The sequence below is a fragment of the Clupea harengus genome, chromosome 8 (genome assembly GCF_900700415.2).
Source record: "Clupea harengus chromosome 8, Ch_v2.0.2, whole genome shotgun sequence".
In the NCBI taxonomy this organism is placed as follows: domain Eukaryota; kingdom Metazoa; phylum Chordata; class Actinopteri; order Clupeiformes; family Clupeidae; genus Clupea; species Clupea harengus.
The window spans coordinates 1,491,069-1,513,805 of NC_045159.1; the positions used below are offsets into that span (position 1 = coordinate 1,491,069).

The 22,737-nt window shown below is 42.1% G+C and overlaps 1 protein-coding gene across 1 annotated transcript in view; it reads right to left on the minus strand.

The window, feature by feature from the left end:
* Positions 1-710: 710 nt before the first annotated feature.
* The window catches only part of LOC122133059 (teneurin-1-like), a 39,873-nt gene continuing 17,846 nt past the window's right edge, over positions 711-22,737 (minus strand). Inside the window, exons 2-3 of the mRNA XM_042708380.1 lie at positions 12,902-13,141; positions 711-1,015 (exon numbers count right to left, since the gene is read on the minus strand). Of these exons, the coding sequence (XP_042564314.1) occupies positions 711-1,015; positions 12,902-13,115 (519 nt within the window). The 5' untranslated portion in view covers positions 13,116-13,141. The remainder of the gene's footprint in view (positions 1,016-12,901; positions 13,142-22,737) is intronic.

Here is a 22,737-nt window from a genome sequence, read left to right on the forward strand (position 1 = left end):
ACGTTTCTTGTAGTCCCTTCAATATTAGTATTTGAGTAAAGAAACAATCTGACCATGAAAGCCTAAAGCCTCGGGGCATGTCAAAAAGAGTCCCAATGTCACGTAGGACTAACGTACAGGTCAGTACATGGACAAAGACACATTTTTGTTACAATTATGTTTTATGTACTAATGTAATGATATGTAGTATGTTTTATGTAGGGTGACCATATTTGAGTTTGTGAAAAAGAGGACACTTCGTCGCGGGGGAGGGGGCTTGGTAGTGTATAGCATACAGATGACCCCGCCCCCTCCCCCGCAACGAAATTTTGACATCTTTTCCACATGCAGATGTCATGCATGTGCTCTTGTAAACAATGCAACTAGTGGAAGCGGCAAGGTGCTCAGTGTTGCCAGATTGGAAATGGCGAAGTATCGTACCAAATGCTCAAAATGATCGTCTTTGGAGGATAATTATCGTGCCTCTGGCAACACTGAGAGGGCGGTCGACCAATGACAGTCTACAGTCAGAGCTCGCGCAAGAAGGTGGAACGTAAGGGAGATACCCTTTCCAAAACTTGAAAGGGCGCACAAACTAGTTTGTGAAAGACCCAGAGAAACACAAATATCCGACAAGGCAAAATCCCGGACGTTTTTGGATCCCCTGCCGGACGCATTTTTTAGGTCTCGAAAAGAGGACATGTCCGGGTAAAAGAGGACGTCTGGTCACCCTATTTTATGTATGTATATGTTTCCATGTGTACGTTGACTTGTATGTGTGATGACAGCAGCGGTGTCTTACCGTTGTCCATGTCGGACTTCCTCTCCTGCTCGGTGTCGGTGAGAGACAGGATGGAGTTGGCTCGGCTGGACAGGCCGGAGCCGTGCTCCGATTTCACCTCCTGCATCCACAGGTGCAGGGCGTGGTCTGGCGAGGCCGGGCCCTCGGGGTCTGTGTCCGGGTCGGAACCGCCACAGACGGACACGCCACCGGCATACGGGCGCTGAGAAGAGGGTGCGTGGAGGAAGTCTTCATCTGGGAAAGAGGGCCAAAACAGGGAGAGGGAGAGAGGCAGCAACATTAGAGTTACATTCTGTGTTTCTTAGCCAATCATCACCTCTCTCAGCCTTAGCCTCTCAGCTGGTAAAGTAGGATTTGATTCTCCTGAATGCTGAATGCAATTGTTTAGGAACGTGACTGATATTATGGGAAAATAATTGTGTGCTCTCACAATTGGTAACAGTTTATTGAATAATTCAAGAGTGAAATCAAATCTAATCTAATAGAACATCATCATCATCATCATCATCATTGTTTATTCAGGGAGAAATTGACTGAGCACAGGGCTCTTTTGCAGCAATGCCCTGATTGAGGCCACATAGTACAGAAGAACAATACATAAACAAACCACAACAAAACGAAACAGACAAAATACATTTTAAAAAAAACACACCAAACAACTCAGAAATTAAGCATAAAAAATAAATAAATAAAATAACATAAAGTAAAAAAATTAAATCAGAGAATCATTCAAAACAACAGCATTGAGGCACATCCTTATTATCTAAAAGGCTCTTAAATTGGTTGACAGACAAATACTTGGTTAATTTCAACTCCACTTGAATAGTGTTCCATTTATGGGAAGCAAAGAACTTAAAAGCTATTTTACCTATATTAGTTTTTGTAAGGGGGATTTCAAGGGAGATGAGGCTCTGTCATCATCTATGGCATGCTTGGTAAATCCTGAGGAAGATAGACATGTGTAGATAGAAATATAAAATGTATTCTTCAAATGGACAAAACATTCTTAGTGAGATGTTTCTAATATTGACTTTGCTCCATTTAGGTTACCCATTCATACGAAATGAAAAAGAATCTCAAGGGAATCACAGCTTCAGCACAAAAGCAAATCGAATCAATCGAGTAAGAGTGAATAGAAAAGCAGAGATTATGCCAGATATGTAAATAGAGTCAAGAGCCTGCTGTGGTGATCAGATGTTAACTCAAAATGGACCCTTTGGATGGGGGAAAGAAAGAGGTGTGTGTGTGTGTGTTAGGGCTGAACGATTTGGGAAAATAATCTAATTGCGATTTTTTACCAAAATATTGCGATTGCGATTTAATATGCGATTTTTTTTTTTATTCTCTTTTTTTCCCCAACAAAACGTAATGAATGATTTAAATATGACCAACACAATATTAGATACATTTAGTGTAAAATCTTCTTTCCCACATTTTACATTTTTATTTAACTGCTCATTACAGAAACAAGAACAACAAATCGGTGTCAAAAAAGTCATTTTAAGTATGAACACTAGGCATGCACTTAAACACTGTGTGCAAAATGTATCATCTTAAAATATATATATATATATATATATATATATATTTATATATATTTTTTTTTTAGACCAGGTTTAGAAAATCGCGTTCTATCATATCGCGATTAAATCTCAAATGCAATTAATCGTTCAGCCCTAGTGTGTGTGTGTGTGTGTGTGTGTGTGTGTGTGTGTGTGTGTGTGTGTGTGTGACAGAACTCCACTCTCCTCACACAACGTGCAGCACAAACACAAACTAATCTGAGATTAATATTTCAGCCAGAACGTAGGGGGCCTTCCAGAGTTCCTGCTGGCGAGTAGTGAGGAGAGTCTTCCATGCCTCTTGGGAGAGAGAGGGAAGGATGCCCTCTCCTCACTGCACAACACACAACTGCACTCCACCGACTGACTGCACTCCACTGGCTGGGGAACAGCAAAGCATCCATTTTGTAGACCTAATATCATCCCAGTAGCAACCCCATTTGAAAGTACATTCATAATGTATCTAAATATGTATAAAGTTCTGCTGTTGTAGGTCTGGTTTGCCATTAGTTTCTGATATGCTTGGGAGGCTGTTTTTAACCAAAACTGAATTGAGAGGGAAGAGAGAGAGAGCAGGCTAAAGAAGGAAAAGAGAAAAAGAGAAAGGCTCATCAGACTCAGACACTCCTTTAACCTGCGCCTTGTCTTTCTTCTGCAGACTGCAGAGTGAAACTAATGAACACTAGAGCGATTCACAGTTGTAGCACAGAGCCCGTGGCACGTGTGAGGGACTAATCATAGCCTGATCTTTTCTGCCAGGCTCGGTAAGAGCAACTCGGCGCCTCAAATGCCGCTCATTTATTTCTTCCAAGACCTTCGACAGCCTTGCGTGTGCACACACTAACACACGCAACACACGCACCACGCGTACAGAAATACTCGCAAACTCTCTCTTTTTAGCTTTTAATTAGAGGTTGTGTGCAGATAGGATCAACTGGGATAAACAGTGACTCAGAGTGACTGAGGAGAATTAACTTCAGTGACACTGTGACAAATTAAGTACACACACACACACACACACACACACACACACACACACACACACACACACAAAACACACACACACACACACACAAACACAGACCCTCATCCACACACACATAGAGACAGCGATAGAGACAGAGACAGATATAGAGACAGAGAGAGAGAGAGGGAATCTTACATCAGTGGCTGGATGGTCTACTACGTGTAGGCTAGTAATGTCTGACAAAACCATCTGACCTTTCAGCCACAGCCATCTGAAGGTTTACCCAGACAGCTACGGCAGAGATCAGCCCCCCACATCAGCACATCTCACGTGTCCTCCATAGTAGCACTAACCTACATGACACTACAGCTGTCTGCCACTGCTGATGCAAGGCGCTCTGCAGATTAAAGAGAGTGCAGGTAGAGAGCTTTTCTCTCTCTTGGAAGTGTTCTTTTAAAGGGCCTGTGTGCAAGTGGCCCTCTTTCTCTCTTTCTTCCCCTCCCCCCCCCCCTCTCATTCCAGTAATCATCTCAGCCCTAATTACAGTGGGACGGCTGCTCCGTCCTTCAGAGCGACCCACCCCGCTGCCCCTCGGAGTCCCAGCCGGCAGTGCAGAAGCACGCACTCACAAACGAGCACTGGGCGCTCGCTCACACTCCTCTGCCTCTCCGGCTCACTCATGACTAACTCCCTTTGTTATACCCCCCTCTCTCTCTCTCGTCTCTCCTTCCTCCCTTTTCTCTCTCTCTCTCTCTCTTTGCCCTCTCTTCTCAATTCCTTCTATTTTAGTGTGCTTCAAAGTGCCTTTACATCGCAGTGCACTTCTCCTGTCCGATCACAGCCTGGATGTACAAGCATACAGGGGGATGAAAGCACACCCAAAAGGCTAATACAAAACACGTGCGTGTGTTGCAACAAAAAGCTACATTAAAATTGTGTCATTTCAGACGGTTCATGGGCTTGTGTGTTGAGTGTAGCGGATTAGATAAACGAGAATTTAAGCAACTCTGCACATCTTGTTAAATTTGCGGCTTGGTCTCGGCCACTCTCGGAGCCTGACTGAGGCCTGTGCGCGGCCCACTCTAAGCCGGGCCCGTGGTCACGGACCGTCACCATGTCCTAGCAGTTAGCACTGCCAGGGATGTGTATCCTTAAAGTATGTGCACGACTGAACCGGTGTCTGTTTTAAGATTGGGTTTGGACAGAAAACCTCCGCCACTATGTTTTGGTGGCCAGGGGGTAGCCTCAGTTATTACTTTGTTCTCATTCATCTGTAAAATTTGGCAGCATTCCCTCATCGTAGTGGAAGAGCAGGTGCTAAATATGAAGGGTGGTGGACAAACTTCTATGTTGTGAAAAAATTTGGTTTGATGGTATATTGAAGTTCTGTAAATAAATTTGTTTTTATTTTAAGAAAATATTGCAAATATCTTATTTTCCATCATTTCTCCATCTCGTTTATTTCAGAAATTATGGTTTATTTTAGGATTAGGAAAGGTCCATTGTTTGAACATGCCACAATAAACTTATGTAAAACATGGTAACTAACATTAGCCTACCATGCAAGGAATGAGTTGTTTATTCTCTCCTCTTTTGCATGTCAACATCTCTCTCTCTCTCTCTCTCTCTCCTCTCACTTGCCTATCTGCTTCTGCCTTTTTAAATTTTACTCTTTCTCCCCCATCGGTCTCCCCTCTATGTGTCCTTCCTCCTGCCTCAGCCTCTGTTCTGGGTGCCTTCATTTTCAGATGCCTCCTCTCTGGCCTCTCACTCACTCTCTCTCTCTCTCTCTCTCTCTCTCTCTCTCTCTCTCTCGTTCCTCTTCTCTTGACAAACAGCATGTCTCAGATCTCTCACTGCCTGCTCTCCTCTCAATCTGTTCGGGTTGAGAGAGCTCTACAGCGTGCAGCAAATGGCTCTTGTTCATTTTATGCAGTTTCCAGGGCAACTAGAACAGAATGTTTTGTTCCATGTGCATCATTTGAATACACCAATAAATGGAAGCAGAAAGCCAATTTCTAGTCATGTTTTTGCTTCCGTCAGACAAGAACGAATGCGTGAGGGTGTCTGTGTGTCAGTAGTTCCTGGTTCAAATCAAAGGTACGAAACAATACACACGCGTGGGGATGGACTACACCAACAAATAAAAAAACAATAAAAAAAAGACTCCATTTACGAGATTGAAGGCCAAGAGCAGAGACTGGGGTGCGTGGGTGTATTGTTTTAATCATGTCAAACCAAACGCTGCAGCAACGCAACAGGACAAGGCAGATAAAATAATGAATTCAATGGATGATAGTTTATCAAGTTTCCAAGGCTACTTTAACATTTCTTCTGTACTTCTGTTCTTCAATATATATCACCAAGAAACTAAAACGCTGAAAAAGAAACATTTTTGCAGTGCGGTGGAATAGTGTGGTAATTCATTGCAACTTCCTGCAGAGTTTGTGGATGTCATTAAAATGTAGAGATTAACATGAAGACCACAATTTGTGTTCTTAAAAATAATTATGTTTACAGACATCCTCAATGATTTACGCCGGGGACGCTGGGGACATGTCACCACCATTTTTTGCAATCATCAATTTCGTCCCCACCACTTTTGACAACTGACAATAAAACCTCACCACAAAAAATAGAAAGCTTCTCAAACAGTACTTAATCACCAGTTAAGATGAAATCAAATTGATTCACACAAATTTCAGTTTTGTGTAAAGTTAGTCTAAGTGTTACAATGTAGATACTCTTTGATGAGCCCCAGTCATAAGCAATCACCTTTGTTCCAGTGCACTATGTAAGCCATCCATCTAAAATGCATGCTTTTCTAGAGCACCTTTAGGTTATGTCTTCCTACCGTTATTTGGTTTTAAAATGCTCTAACAGAGTTACTAAGTGCTGCAACCATCGCATTTTTGGTTCTGTTTGCGGAGTCTAATTATAAAAAGACGGTGTCGCAGTGCTAAAAAGTCAGATTGCACTTGCAACTCTTGCCAGACTAATCTCTAACTAGCTACCTCATCATGTCTAGCACACATTATGCTTCATAACTGAAATAACAGTGGATTTAACTGTGTAGTACGTGGATAACGTTCAGTGGACCATACAAAGATAAGATTGACCTGCACCAGCCACGCCCCCGTTGGTTTCCACTCGCTCACTCTCACCGGAGTACTGATCACTTACACCTGTGTCCTCACTCACCTGCACCGCGTTTACACTCACCTGGCTCCTAATCACCCACACCTGTCACAGCCCCTACATATACCTCACTCTCCCTTCACGCGGTGTCTGGTATCGCACTTCAAACGGAAGCGCTCCCATTGGATTTCCCACGACCTGGCTTTCCGAAGGATTACGTTCTCGTCCATCATTGTTAGTTTCAGTTTAGTTCCTCTCCTTAGTTCCTGTTTTGAGTACAACCTTAGTTATAGTTTAGTTCAGTGTCTTGCCGAGTGTGACTCATGTTTTGTTTGCCGCAACGGCGTGTTCTGTTATAGTTTGTTCATTAAGAGGTTGCCTCTGCTTTATTTAGTTCGGCGAGTAGATCGCGAGTGCCACCAGTGCTGTCGCTACACGATGGTAGTCCTTTGGGGGATCGTAGTCCCTCACATTGCGCATACTCAGACACAAACGGTTTACGACATAAGGCTCAACATCAACATATCTGGCTTGTCTTAACGCATAATGTAGGTTTATTTAACGTAATATTTAATAATGTTGTAAACGGTTTAAACGTCAACATATGGGGCTTGTCTTAACGCATAATGTGGGTATATTTAATGTTATATTTAATTATGTTGTAAACGGCTAACAGCATAAGGCTCTACGTCAACATATGAAACGAAACTGGGGAGAGACTTTTTGATCCTCCACCTCATCTGTTTTGTCTACTGTGACATCTTTGTTTTTAAATAAATGGTCATGTTTTCAAAAAAACTGGCTTTCGTCACTTTTCTCCATGATTGAAAACGGATCTGTCGTCGTGACGCATGCGCGCGCGGCTTCACTGTCGACAGCAGTCGACAGTGTCGCAAAATGACGCATGCGCAATGTGAGTGACTACGATCGTGTAGCGACAGTGCCCAGCAGTGCTACGCGCCTGCGCCCCTCCGAGGGTTGAGACTGTTGTTGAGGATTCTCCCGCAGCCTCTCTGTGTCTGCAACCTGTTGTCTGTCCTGTGTGTTCCTGGCTGTCTCCGTGTGCAATAAACTCTGTTCCAAGAATCCAAAACTTGAAGTCTGTTTGTTCCGTGACACATAGATGTGGCTACTCACAGGTGATATGTTTTAATGTGTCACTTGTTATGTGATTTTATATCAATGTAAGCAGTCCCACACTGAACTCGAACCCGCACCCTCAGAGAGCAGAGGTAGGGTTGCTAATAATTACGCTACAACCTCTGGGTGAAACAATTGTCGCAAAAACGTATTTTATACTTCCAGGGAAAGATGTTTTGTTGCTGCAGAGTTCTGTATCCGCTGCCCGAGCCCTTCACACTATCCCAATAACCTGTGAAATGTGTGGTGCATTAGTATTCGGGTTGCACTAATCATAATAATAGTGGAGGCAGACAACGCAATGGGCTGGTGACGGGTAGGATCATGTAAAATCCCGTCTCTGTCCTCAGCCCTTTTCAAACCAAAATGGCTGCCATGAACAAAGTGATAGCCATGCATGAGGAGGCATGAATAAGTGCACTGTAGGATATAACGCTTCTACAATGATACATGTAAGGTCTATTAAATTGCCCTGTTCATTTTAATGTTCTAAAAGATTATTATCATATGAAAGGTCAAAAAATGACATGTCAGTGATGACCAACCTTTATGACTCCATTTAACAGACTTCAAATGGGAGAGGTCACATGTCAGTTTTTTTTTCTCCAAGTTATCTCTTCATACACATTTTTATCTTTATAATTGTATTTCTCATGTAACACAGCAAAACATCTAAACTAAAGGATAAATACCATTGTAGTTCATTTGTAGGGATGAAGATAAATGATAAATCTTGAATTGTTTGAATTGATTGAACAAACTATCACTGAAAGCTGCTGCTATTCTATATGCGTTTAGGCATTTTACACCAGACCTACCCAAAGAGCAAAAATAATCATGGTACCCATACCATATGCTGTTTCTCTGATATTCCCCAACCCTTCTGCTGTGAAGCCTAGAGAATGCTAATTGGTGAGTACACAATCAAACAACCTCCACCACCTGTACCCACACGCAGGATAAAAACACGGTGTCCATCATGTTACAAAAATAAAGGTAACATTTAATATAACATGAACAATGTTTTCACGCAGAAGGGGCGGTCACAGAAAGGGCCTGGATATGAACAAATGACATTTAATCAGCTTGGTAATTTTAGACATATTTCACATATACACAGGCTGTTTTAGTATTATTATAGTACAATGCAGCCTATCAAGTACTTCCCTGTAGAATTATGTTTTATACATACAGTCTGCACAAAGTGTGACAAGGCCAAATGGGCTATTTACCAGTAGTTGAGGGGAAACGAATTCACTTGGGAATTCTAACGTTCTACCTGATGATATACCTTGATATATTGCATCAAGCTGCATAAGATGCAAACATGACCGTAATTTCTTACTAATATACAAATCCACATTGAACAAACTGATCCCATTCAGTTGTTCTCACCATCTGCTTCATGAAACTGATAATTCCTCATATATCCATCTATCTATCTATCTATCTATCTATCTATCTATCTATCTATCTATCCATCTATCCATATATCTATCTATCTACCTATCTATTTATCACTGTATGCTGTTATTGAAATGTTAATCCTTTGTAAAAAAGAAAAAAAAGAAAAAAGAAATGTCAATAGAAATCAAAGTATCTCGTCATATATCAAAGAGCTACAATACATAAAAGAATAATGATCCTATCAACTCATAACTCAATTGTGTCCTGTTGCTGTTCAACACAAAGCAAAACAGGGTAAATGCACAGACCCATACAATCTTAAAAAGGGCTATATGCTTCATTTTGCATTAAAAGGCTTTAAAACAGGTCAAAAATGAGGACACATCACCACAGACTAAGAATAAATAAACCAATTCAGACATTCTCTTAGGCGCAACCAATCTGACACACACACACACACAGACACACACAGACACACACACACACACACTCTCTCACACACATGTGTTTGCGTTTTGGTTTTGTAGTGCACTTACAAAATGACTACAATCAGCTATTACCTTAAATACCAGTGTTGACCTTGATTATGGCTCAGATAATGCAGTCTCCCACCTCTCGTATTTCCATCCCTATCACCCATTTACGAAGAGGTGGCCCCCACTCAAAGAGCATCAGCAATAGAGTGCCAACAAACATGAAGGACCACTCACATGAAACTGTACAATGCATCTCACCATTCAATACACAAAACACACACACACACACACACACACACACACACACACACACACACACACACACACACACACACAATGACAATGTACACAAACACACACACTGACCTAAATTAGAAAAAAACTATATTATTTGTCTTTATGTAAGATCTGAATACACCATGTCATTTACATACTGTTTGTGTGTGTGTGTGTGTGTGTGTGTGTGTGTGTGTGTGTGTGTGTGTGTGTGTGTGTGTGTGTGTGTATTTATGGACTCAGGGAGAGTATAGGGCAGCCATCCACCCTGTTTAATGCAACCAACCAGCATGCAAACCAAAAGGGACACATAATAACATATACACAGCACACACAAAGAGCTATGCATACTCCTACCCACACATTAACATATTGAGACACACACACTCTCTCTCTCTCACACACACACACACACACAAGAGAGAGATACAGAGAGAGAGAGATACAGAGAGAGATACAGAGAGAAAGACAGATACAGAGAGAGAGAGAGAGAAAGAGAGAGATAAGACACACGCTGCATGTAGAGCCATATGCACACACAACACATTCACAATGAATATCTCTGTTCACACACACCAATTTTGACAACACACATGTGCATAAAGATAATTAAAATGAGCTCCATCTGGCTGCTAGGTGATTATTAATTTAGTCCCATCACACAGCACACAGAGTTGGTGATGCCCTCGTGGACACTCACAAACTAGACAGGCTATCCTGTTCACATCGGAACAATCTCCTCTGTGTTGTATAAACATAATGATGTTTTTTAACCAAAAATCATGAGGAGTCCATGGGGATTATTGCCTGCCGTCATTCACCCCCCACACACACAATCTCTGCGATAGGCATCCCAGGACCACGGCCAGCTACCAAGCCAAACATGCTTATTATTAGCGTTCTAAATCAAGCATTTCTATGGATAAACTAGGGAAACACCTTTACACATCATATCAAGCCTATTTGTCTCAATTAGTGGGTTCAGATGCATGTTTGCGTAAATGTATGCATTTAGTATAGAACGCAGGTGACTGATGATGGTGTTAACAATAAATTACTAATCAATTAACAATATTCAAAACAGTTTTATATTATCAGTTTAGTATACGACTTTCTGAATTGATGGGAACATTTAAATGAGCCTAGCTCTGATAATTCTCTAATTGCCTAAACCGAAACAAACTAGCACACGAGGACCTAAACAATGGACTGAGGAAAGCGTTCATACTGCCTTGATGGATTGCCCAGGGGTGGGTGAGGAAAGAGATGAACAACAAATATTATCGCCACAATGAGGACTATTTCTTTCTTCTGTTTGTTAAAGCCCTCCACAATACCATGAAACAAATATATGCTTATTAACTAATCAATCAAAAATAATAAATACAAAGATCTTCCTTTCCTCACTAATTAAAGCGGCAGCAGTTAACCCGTATAAAAATAACTTCTTGTCATATGTGCTAAAACTGTCACTATGTCCTGACAGTAGGACATGAGACAGATAATCTGTGAAACAATCAGTGCCCCTACTGCCATCGTGAATCCATCGTGACCGAATCAAAACAACCAATCAGAGCCAGGAGGAGGGTCTGACGGAGTGTCAATTACTGCTCGTGCTCACGCCCCCCTCCCCCCACGTGCGCTCACTCGGTCAAGCTCAATAACTCCAGTGAGTCTCCAGTGAGTGGTTCTTAGAGCAAATGCAATGGCGGATAAACAACCACCAGCAATGAAAACACTGCCCATCCCTCCTCAGCCAACAGCAACTTCCACGACTAAGACAAGTAAACAGAGGGAGACCAATGAAGAAAGAATGCTAAAAAGAAATAATTAGGCTGAGCCGAAGATAAAACAGAGGGGCTGGGATCTTTTCAATTGTATACTTTCAAAATCAATCTTACTCTTGCTTGTTTCTCCAGAATTGCCTACCTTTAATTAGTCCTGATGGCATACCCTGATCTGGGACTCAGACACCAGAGCACTGCATCCACTGCAGCCAGAGCCCAGACCTGACTCTCTACCTCACCAAGGTGTGCCAGCCAACCAAATCCGCCTTTCGGAGTATACTACTACCAACAATCCATTTCCAAATCATATACGTACTGAAGCATTATACAGTCAAATACTTATTTTGAAACCTCCTCAATCAAATTCTTATTTTTAATAAATCTCTGAATTTTGATCATATCCCACCTACCAAAATACCAATCTGAAACTTCAAAAAGATCCCGTCCCGTTCACCGGCTGGATCTTTGCTATGGAAACTGTGGAGCTGGAGATTGTTCGGTTTGAATGACGAAACCTGGCAGCATTATAGAGCTTAACAAATGTAAGTTTTAGAATGATCTATGAAATAACTTGGAAAGCGACAGAATCAATTTAGAGTCAATTATTTTCCCCTTCAATTTAGTTTTGCCCCAGTAGCTTAATTAGCTTAGCAAGACAGTCTATATTTTGATGTTTCACACAGCCGACATTACGAAATGCACACAGAAACCAAATACACCGGCGCACAGCTATCAACTTGCAACTTGGCATTAATATTTCAGCCGTCCAATAATAAGTAGCAGGACTGTGGTCTGTTGCTTATATGTCTTCAATAAAAGCACAGTTCACTACGTGACACCCTCACAATGTCAGCTTTCTGAATACAAAGCAGCTTATTGGTGGTGAAGTGCAAAGTCTGTGCGTGCTAGTCTGTTTGTGTAGTTATATGTAGGTATACGTATGTAGGCTATGTGTGTGTGTGTTAGTGTAGCCTAAGTGTTTGGTTGTGTCTGACCATTTGCAACAAGAGACCTTAAATTTCAAGTGCTGATCCAAACATTTCATCATTCTGGTGATCTACTCATGCTAACATTCAGTAACCTTGGTGGCCTTAGGTTTGTAGTAAGATGCCTGCAGCTCACTGGACCAAGAAAAGGACAAAACATCGAACAAAGCACTGCTACTGTGCACCCTCATTCACCTATGATTGGCAGTTATCATGTGTGGGCAAGGTGGTGTATGAACCATGAAACCATTATCATAAAGATTATCATTATCCTCTGTTAGCAGGGAAATCGCTCATCCTGGGGTGATTTGATCCTTTTGTTAACGTTTTGCATGTGCATATGAATGAAGATGTATTTGTGTCTCGCATTCTGTGAGTCACCTGCGTTTGGCTGTTGGCTGGTTTTCCTCTTGACGCGGTGGCTGTTGTAGGCGAGCCTGCGGTCGTGGCTGTAGTCGGCGTGCGTGTGGCTGTACGGCTGCTGGAGGCGGTCGGTGCCCTCCTCGCTCTCCTCCGAGGAGCTGGAGTAGCGCAGCTCCATGTCTGGACGAGCCCTGGAGAGGGACTGATACGGCTTGCTGTTCATCTGGTTCATCTCCCACTCTCTCTCTCACTCATTCCCTGCCAAATAGAAACAGAACCACAGATCTCTGTAAATGACAGAACCACAAGAAGAGACCATTGAGTTGGAGAACACAGTAAAGAACAGATCTCTGTAAATGACAGAACCACAAGAAGAGACCATTGAGTTGGAGAACACAGTAAAGAACAGATCTCTGTAAATGACAGAACCACAAGAAGAGACCATTGAGTTGGAGAACACAGTAAAGAACAGATCTCTGTAAATGACAGAGTTATTATGTTGTATCAGCTATCTTGATTAAGCTGTAGGGCAGACATATTCATCATGTTAAGGGGCTGAACACAGTGGACACAATACAGTTTAGCAGTGTAGGAAGTTCATATTTAGTAGAACTCAATGGCCTCATTCTCGAACGCAGTTAAGAAGAATTTAAGAGGAATTTAAGAGGAATTTAAGAGGAATTGGATTTAGGACAACATTCGGCATTCATGAAAGTTCTCTCATCTGGGATTTGCTCTGAACTTCAGAAGACTTTCCGAACTCGAAATAGCAGTCGTAACTCGGCCAGAGTTTTCTCAAATGCGATTCCTTAAAAAACCACAAGATGGCCCCGTGGGCCATCTTGTGGTTTTTTGAGGAATCGCATTTAAGAAAACTCTCCGTGTTAATTCATTTGTGAGAAATCGTTGGTGATTGCGTTCACATCAACTCTACAGATCCTCGGATTAAAGTATCATTAACAATTACGTTTCACATGTAGGCCTATAGTCATGATTCTACGAGGCACCGTGATGTCATAAAATAAATAAAAGGACTACACCGGAATGCTGCGCTCGTCTAGTGAGCGTCGTTTGGCACTGCCGTCTGTGCAAGTAGCCTACGGCAATCCAGAATTTTCAAGTAGTTCCACGTTGGTGGAACGAACTGCCTAGCACTACCAGAGCAGGCGCGTCCCTCTCTACCTTTAAGAAGCTTTTGAAGACCCAACTCTTCAGAGAGCACCTCCCTTCCTAACTGGCACTTCGACTAGTGCTTAACTTGCACTTATAGCAGTTACATTCCTGCACTTCGTTTTTATTTCCTATTTCGTTTTTCTATTTCTTATGTAAAGTAGTATTTATTGTTACACTAGGTCTCTATTGCTCGTAGCTTGACTGTTCTATCCCTTGTACGTCGCTTTGGACAAAAGTGTCTGCTAAATGACTAAATGTAATGTACACGAAACCGCTTTGACATGACTCGTTTACGAGTTGCTTTCGTGTAGATTCGGTCGATTCCGACTGCACACGTCACTACGGTTGCGTGCCCTTATAAGGAGCTGGCAGGGCGTGTATGTATGCAAATTCAGGAGCACGAGAACGCGCTTTCAATTTAAGAAAACTCTTCCGGGGGAGCACAGCCCAGAAAACTTCTGCTGCGTAGGACCGCATTTTCAAGCGTGCATGAATTTGGCGGATGTCTTTTGCTTACGTTGTTTTTCCGAAGCCCGTAAGAAACATTTCAGAAGAAACTTCAGAAAATGTTCGAGAATGAGGGCCAATGTGCTTTGACTCAATGTGTTGTTTTTTTTTTGGGTGGATTCTTGATGCTCAGTTTAGGAGGTTAGCAGCAATCTTCTCAGACAGAATAAGAGTACACATTAAAGAACAGTTTTTTCCACCATTTACCACAACTGAACCTCCCATGTTACTCCAGAGTTACAGCACTGCAGGCAAGTGAGGCTCAAGGGTAATGAGTGTTAAATGCATGCACTGGTCTATTCCTGCTTGGGTTTTCAGCAAATTAGCATTTTTCAGTGAAATACAGTTGGTCTGTAAGAGCAGACTTTGGTTTCAACTAAGAAGCCCTACAGGTCACTAGGAAAAACATAGAACAATAAAATGTATCCAAAAATGTCTTGAATAACCGTAGTGAGGGATACTTGTTTTAAACCTGTTATTGCCATTGTATGCTTTCCATGACCTTCTTACAATTTTTTTAGCACATTTTGAGCAAAACTACTCTCCTGTAAAAGTCTATAATGATAATACCTCAAAATAAATAAATACATAAATTAATTAAAGGTAAGGTCCATGATTCTGGGGAAAGGTTGTTTATATTAGCACCCGACTCTTCTGTGCTCCTGAAGCAACGTGTTGAATAGCTTGAAAACCATATTTGTTTCCCATTCACAGCGGCAGTTCTGTGTGCGAACACTGGAGTTCCTTCTTGCACACACACTGAACACAGACAGAGGATCGTTAGGAGCTATTTACTGAATTTCAAAAAAAGTATATTGGATTAGAATTATGGACACTACATTTAATCAGACATGTAGCTTAAATATGTTCTGCGGTCATCTATCAGCAGAGGCGCTCATCATTCCTTACATTGCACAGCATGCTCCTCACAGCGTGATTATTTGAATGTAATATACTTTCAGTGCAATTCACCACATAGCACAATGTAGCAAGTACTGCTGTCTACTGCTGCTTTGGAGTAAAATCCAAGTTCTCAAGGTCTTCGCTTTAAATTCTATGCAGTATTCTTCAACTCAGAAGAGTGATTTAATGGTTACATATAAGGGCTGCAGAAGGAGTTGTTTTGAAATGGCAGAAAATGTTTTGAAATGGCAGAAAACGGCATGTCTAGTCTGTTTAATAATACTTGCTTAATACCAGTACCTTCAATTCGCTCACAGCGAATAGTAACTTAAGTCAGCAAAAAGCGCTACCTGAACAGACAGCAGTGAAGGGTAAGATTGCTACATTGCTATCATCAATGTGACAATAGTGGTTAGATTCCTCCATAGCTGGTTGCACAAATCAACTACATTATACATTTTTACACCCACTTTACCTAGAAAACAACATGTACAATGTTGTTTTTTGTTTTGAATTGGGTTCAGCATTTAGGCAAACTGACCAAGGACATTAATGGAGTTTGTTCATGTGCAATGATATGGAAAGCTTGACCTCTGGTGTAAGATTCCTGAAACATCAGGATTACAATCAAAAGTGCTACACTGATGCAGATGTGGAACCCATTACTGACCAGCCAAGACATGAGAAGATATAAGATAAGTTTAGGCTCTTTGGACACCGACAGCAACTACATCTGACTAAAGCCGTTCTCAAATATCCTCGATTTAGTTGTCTGGCATGCTCTCTGTCGTGGCTGATGTCGTCACTGAACAGTGAAGATTTCAGAAGAATAGTCGTATTCAGAGCTTGTGCTCGGGTTGCGCTGAGTTGTGTCCACAGCTTGCTCACGGTTTGTCTGCTCTCTATCACCGCGCACAAAGCAGCCCGGCGGAAGAACAAAAAGGCCTCTGGTGACGCACCTCGGAAGGGTCCCTCGCCCTCTTTGCCTCTCTGGGCGCCGGGTACACTTCCTGTGTGCGGGTCCCATTGTTACCAGATGGCAAGCCAGGCTTCGCTGTCGCAAAAGGGGTGAGGAGGTAACAACAGCCAACTGTCAGCAACGAGCTCTGTGAGAAAGCGCTGCTCACTGAAGGGAGAAGAGCGGAATCCGTTTTTAGAGGAACGCCAGTGACGGAGAGAAGATACTGTCAGTCAACTTCTATTCAACCCTCTGGGAGTGTGCACTGTTGAAGTGCAGAGTCCCCGAAAGCAAAAGTGGAGTGGGGACTAAACTGTTGGATGAAGATTTACAGGATGTGCGGTGACCCGTGAACTGGTACGTCTTCATCCAGTCGCAGCGATCACAAGTGACTGCAAACTGCGGCAGCGGGATTCTTCATAGCGCTTGCACGTTTACAGTAGGTCTGTAGTTTTTAGGGCGCATTACCATGATTTCTTTTGCTCCTAGAAAAAGTAGTTTGTCGCTGGCTACACAATCTGTCTGACGTTGCCCGTCTACTCTGCGGCCCTAGTCAGTGTTCTAGTCAAATGTAAGCCTCCAACCGTGTCAACTGAGATGAAAGACCTGACCTCACCCCTGAAAATGGCAAAAGCAAAGTTAGAAATATTCTGTTCATGTCTGAGGAAATTTTCCTCACCAAACACAATGCTCGAGGCTTATAAGCTCTCTCCGCTCTTTCAGTTCACAGAGCACCCACTGAAACTAAATCATGAACTTTGACTTAAACTCAAGCAACAGATATTCCCTTGCCTGAGGAAGGGAAGCCGTGCGTGTCATATGTAAGATGCAGTGTGTGTCTACATCGCTTCTCTGTAGACCTCCAGTCTTGTGAAAAGACCTGGAATGATTTTAGCACAAGTTCACCCACATTTGAAACTCGACAACAACTACACAACCTCCCTCCAGTGTCCCCTCACCAAAGCTCATGTATGCTTCCGTGCATGGGACAGGTGAATCCTCAATGATCGGATTGGTTGGATAAAATATATTTTCCTGATTAAAGAATGTTAGTATTATGTTTGACCAGAGCATATGCAATATTGATAATTGGCAGAAGGTTAGGAGAGTTATATAAAAAAGATGACCAAATGTTGAAATGTTGAAGTGTGCACATATATACAGTGAGGCTGCTCTACTAGACTTGTACTGATTGAGAGGACACAGGGGAATGATCTTAGCTGGGAGAGCTGTAGGTGCAGAGGCATGATATAAGACGGGTTTCCATCCAATTTGCATATTTTAGCGCGTTTAAGACAATTTGGCTAAAAGAAATGCGAGTCTGTACACATTTCCATCCGCTGTGTTATGCAAATAAAAAATGGACTCTCTCTCCTAATTAAGGGAAGAGCTGTGAACAGGTGTGGGTTCAGAACTTGCGGTTGTCACGGCAACCTTTACATAAACATGTAATAAAATCTCAACAAATGCGATTTGATGTGAATAAACCTGTTTCCATCAACCTTAGTTGCATTATGCGCCTAAGCGAATCGTGAGTTAATCCACCCCCCCTAGGGAATTCATTTGTTATTTGACTCTTATTCAAGCGTTTCCGCTCAGGTTTCCCAATTGAATGGTGAAAATTTGCATTAAAGATTTGGTTGAAAACCTGGCTATAGACAGACACGCTGTCTCTGATACAGATTCTGACCATTATTTCTGAGCCTTGGCTCACAGACGCTCTCACATGAAGGAGTTAATTTTCTAGCTGAACCTTTCTAACTCCTCACACTAATGAGTTCTGGTGTGTCCACTCCTTCCCCCCATAGGTCACCGTCTGACCAGACACTCACTTAATTACCTGCTCAAGCCTCTAGACTGTCTCTCCATGGCCACAGTGAACAGTTGCTCTGTTTAAACTGTGGTTTCTTTGTCTGGCCGTGGTAAGTCAGACTGATTGGGACGTTTCCTGGTGTCTGTGCTACAGTTTGGCATGGGGACATACGAAGAGGTGGGCTCAGTTATCAACAAGGTGGATCTCAGCATAATCTATCTGCTGCATGGCTAATATGGCAGTAAAGTGGACCCCAGGGACGAAATTGTATCTTGCAGACACGGCCAAGGAGAAAATGGAGGAAAAGCCTGAAATTGGTCACAAGCAGGAGACCTGGGGGCTGGCATGATGGAGAGGGCTGTCAGATTAATGCTTCTTACCTGATGTCAGAGATGAACCAGAAAGCTAAAATCATCATCTCAGGCCATTCACACACAACACACTTCCACAGTACACGCTGTGCAACATGAAGCTGGCTTGATGTTTGAGTTGTAATCCATACACATAATCATGGCCATTTTTCTCAACTGTACCATTTAAGTGAAGCAAGAAACAGCTGAAGCGAATCATATGGTGGAATGAAAACAATTGCTAACACAGTAGTAAAAATATATTAACCTGTATAAATGACTGTGCAGATGCTATACAGATTTACCATGAAACTTCAAAACAAATCAATTATAGCAAATAAATGAGAGGACCTCTTATGCCAGCTCCTGAGAAAAAACAGCAATTTGGTTTCAACCTTTTTATAAACAATTGATTGCAACACTTTGATTGTTTACTTTCTGCCAATTTCACAACTCTGACTGATAATTAGTAGATTTCTTTTTGTAGGCCAACATCAAGATGTTTCCATTTAGTCTTTCAGCAAACATCTCACTCCAAAGGCCACAAGCTAGACATGACTCTTTGGGATTTCACGGTCGCGGATAAATTTCCAATATCGGAATAACATCATGAGAGAGTCCTGTCATCTCGCTGGTTTGGTGTAAGGTTGTCATCCGATCGCTTGGTGTGCGGTTGTCATCCGAGCTGTCTTAAGTCAGGTTTTTTCTCGTTTTGACATTCCAATACAATCAACGGTGTTTAATATTTTCATGAGGTTTTTTTCACGGGTACAGGAACGTCTCTGGCAGGTAGATGGACATGGAGGACACTCCAGGGAGGACTATGCAAAAAGAGGCCAAACTAGTGGATTTGTGGAGTGGACAATAGTGTCTCTTGGACATGACTTCCCAGAAGCTGCTCCTGTTTCTGCTCCCATGTTCAACAGTTTCTCTTCTTGTACATTTCCACCGAGAGCATGAGGGGAAACAATCTCAAAAGGGAATCCAGTTTCAATCTTGCAAATAGTGACCCTGCAAGATCGACCGTCTTTGCAAAATCATAGTCTGTGACCAAAAAAACCCTGTGACCAATGATACGTTGTCTTTAGATGTGGAGAGGGTGTCAGACTTTAGCCTTCTAAAAGTCTTTTCAGAGTCTTCTAGTGTATGGTTAGCATAATAGTTCCGCCAATTTCATCAGTTTTTGTCCAATTCTCTGGAGCTTTGTTGAGCTGCTGAAGACACTTCAGATTCTTTCCTCTTCTTTCAGCCATTTAGAAGAGCAGAATCTCAGAATCTCATCACAGAATCTCTGAGAATGTGTTCAGACTACACGTGTGACAAATCACACTTCAGTTTCTAAGAACAGCTGTGTTATTAAGTTCCTTCTGACCTAACTCACTGACTTACTGAACACAAGAGCATTTGCCTTACATCATAACCTTTCATCCTCATCGCACACACACACACACACACACACACACACACACACACACACACACACACACACACACACACACACACACACACACACACACACACACACACACACACACCAGGATGTTATGTTCACCTCCTGGCATCTATAAAAAAAATGTTTTTTTTTTACTAACAGATATGACAAATCTTCTGCTCATTAGGGCCAGTATGTCTGTGATACATGGTGTTAATAGGGACTTAATTGGCTGCTGACTAAATACCTCAGATAACTAATTAATGGTATAAGGATGTAAAACCCAGTGGCTATTTCCATCCCAGTACCACTGGCAGATGATAGTGAGGCTCTACTCACACAAACAGCACACAAATGCACACTAGCTCACACTCGTTCACATTCCACATCTTATTAACACACTGAAATATTAGGGCCTTTTTACACCTGGCAAGAGGAGGATGTGACGTGAGCTGGACACAGTGATCGGATCTCAATGTGGACACTGAAGACACATATTAATACTAGATGTATCTGGTTGAAATCATATCTAGATACAATCTAGATACATATTTTAATGCCAGGTGTAAAAAGCCCAATAGTGATGTGCCCATGAATGAATACCATGAATGAGGAACATCATTATTGCACAACAAACTGTTCAGTATTCTTTGCCTGCTAAGACATGGTATGTAGTAACACAAACCCATCCCCAGTGACAAGAGAAAATGCAGATTCAGACTTTATTCTCTCTCTCTCTCTTTCTCTCTCGCTCTCTCTTTCCTCTCTCTCTCTCTCTCTCTCTCTCTGTTCTTTCCACCACAATGCTCATAAGGATACTTTTACATTTGCAGCCTGAGATAAGTAAGAGAAATGTGCTAGTGCAGCAATGCCTTATTTATATTCATGTTCATCTCTTGAGTTTGCTGTGCGTTTGTGCAGAGAAATATACCAAGGGCAGAATGTTTGAATCACATATGGCTCTGATTTAGAAATGCCAAAATAAATTCTTCGGTTTGATAAATGCTGGACGGCACATGGTTTCAGATTGCCATAGGGCTAAAGATCCCCATGCACCCAACACCCACTCACCCACACACACACACACACACACACCAACACACACACAAACTAACCAACAAATTCCAAATCTGTGCACTACTGGGCAACAAATAACCACGAAATGTACTGTATTATTCATAAACAGACAAGTACTTCATATTTGACAAAATAAAACTGTTAATGGACTTAAACCTGAAAAGGTCATCCAGTGGGACAAACTCCGTCAATATGTTTGATATTCAACTTTCTTAGGCAAAAACCAATATCAAGTCGGCAAATGTCATTAGAGTCATAAAAAGACAGAGAAAGAGTGGGAGAGAAAAATCCATATTTTTAAAAGGGCACATGAATAATTAAGCTCTGGCAAAATGCAAGGTTTTATCTCTCGTGTGATCTGAAAATGGTACAATTTAACGGCAGCTTCCCTAGAATAACCCTATTATCATGGCTACCCGCTGGGAATACTAATGAAGTGGAGTTTGTGTGACTGTCTGTCTGTCACTCCCAGCTTGCTGCTGTGGCCTCTACCGCACCCCATAATGATGCTGGAGAAAAACCCTCCTTGTGGACGCAGAGGGACCTCTTCTAGCAGATCTCCTACAGTATAAAGAACGCAATCAGAGGCTGATGAGGAAAGAGATACAAAAGAGCATGTGTGTGTGTGTGTGCACAGAGACACACCCTCTCTCCCTCAAACTGACACACACACACACACACACAGACACACACACACACACACACACACACACACACATACAGACACACATAGTAAATACTCACAAAGTGAGTAGAGGGAATGAGCTCAGTGATCAGTGCTGAGTAAGTTTTTAATGAGGTGATAATGATGATTATGCTGGTTGTGAACACACGCATCATCCAGACGAAAGACACGGGGAGAAAATAAACTGCCGAAGGCTAATATGCTCATTACCTTCGTGTGGTCATTACGTGCCATCTACCTGCACAGTCCGCATGCTGCTGGACAGCTCATGGAGCCTCATGCTGCTGTCAGGAGGAGAGTCCTACTAGTGATTACACAGCAGCTACAGCAGCTACTGTATCTACTAATCTGCTCTAGACAACAACAAAAACAGGTCACCAAAAAGTGATGTTTCCACGACAGATTAGAGTGCTGTGAAACTGGCAAGCAAAGATCCAATTAAAATGTTTACTGAGAGCCGTGCAGTGGGATGATGGATACGTTGACGCTGAATGAATCTTGAGCTTACTTCTGATTTTGAACATGAAATCTTTTTTGAACTGATTTGAGTGGAGTGGAGTGACCAGACGAGAGCAACTCAATTGTTCATTTTAGGTCACTTAGCCAACCTCTGACCTTCATTTCATCCGGTGAAATGAGATTTGGCAGATTATGACGACACTTAAGAACCATACGTGATACTAACCATACTAAATAACACTCTGGGGAAGGTAGCCTTCGCCTTTCTTTGCATTAGCATTAGCATCAGTTATACTTGTAATTCCAGTTAGTGTCGGTTAGAAATACTGGATTAAAGAAAATACTGGATTAAAAGGTCTCTTTTCGTGTCCTTTCTTTCATCAGATATAGTCATAAAGAGCAGAGTAGAGTAAAGAGCCGAGTGTACAGTATATTGCCACAGCTCTACACTGCAAACAATATTGTGATGGGTACTGCTACACTGTCTGCCCTCATTC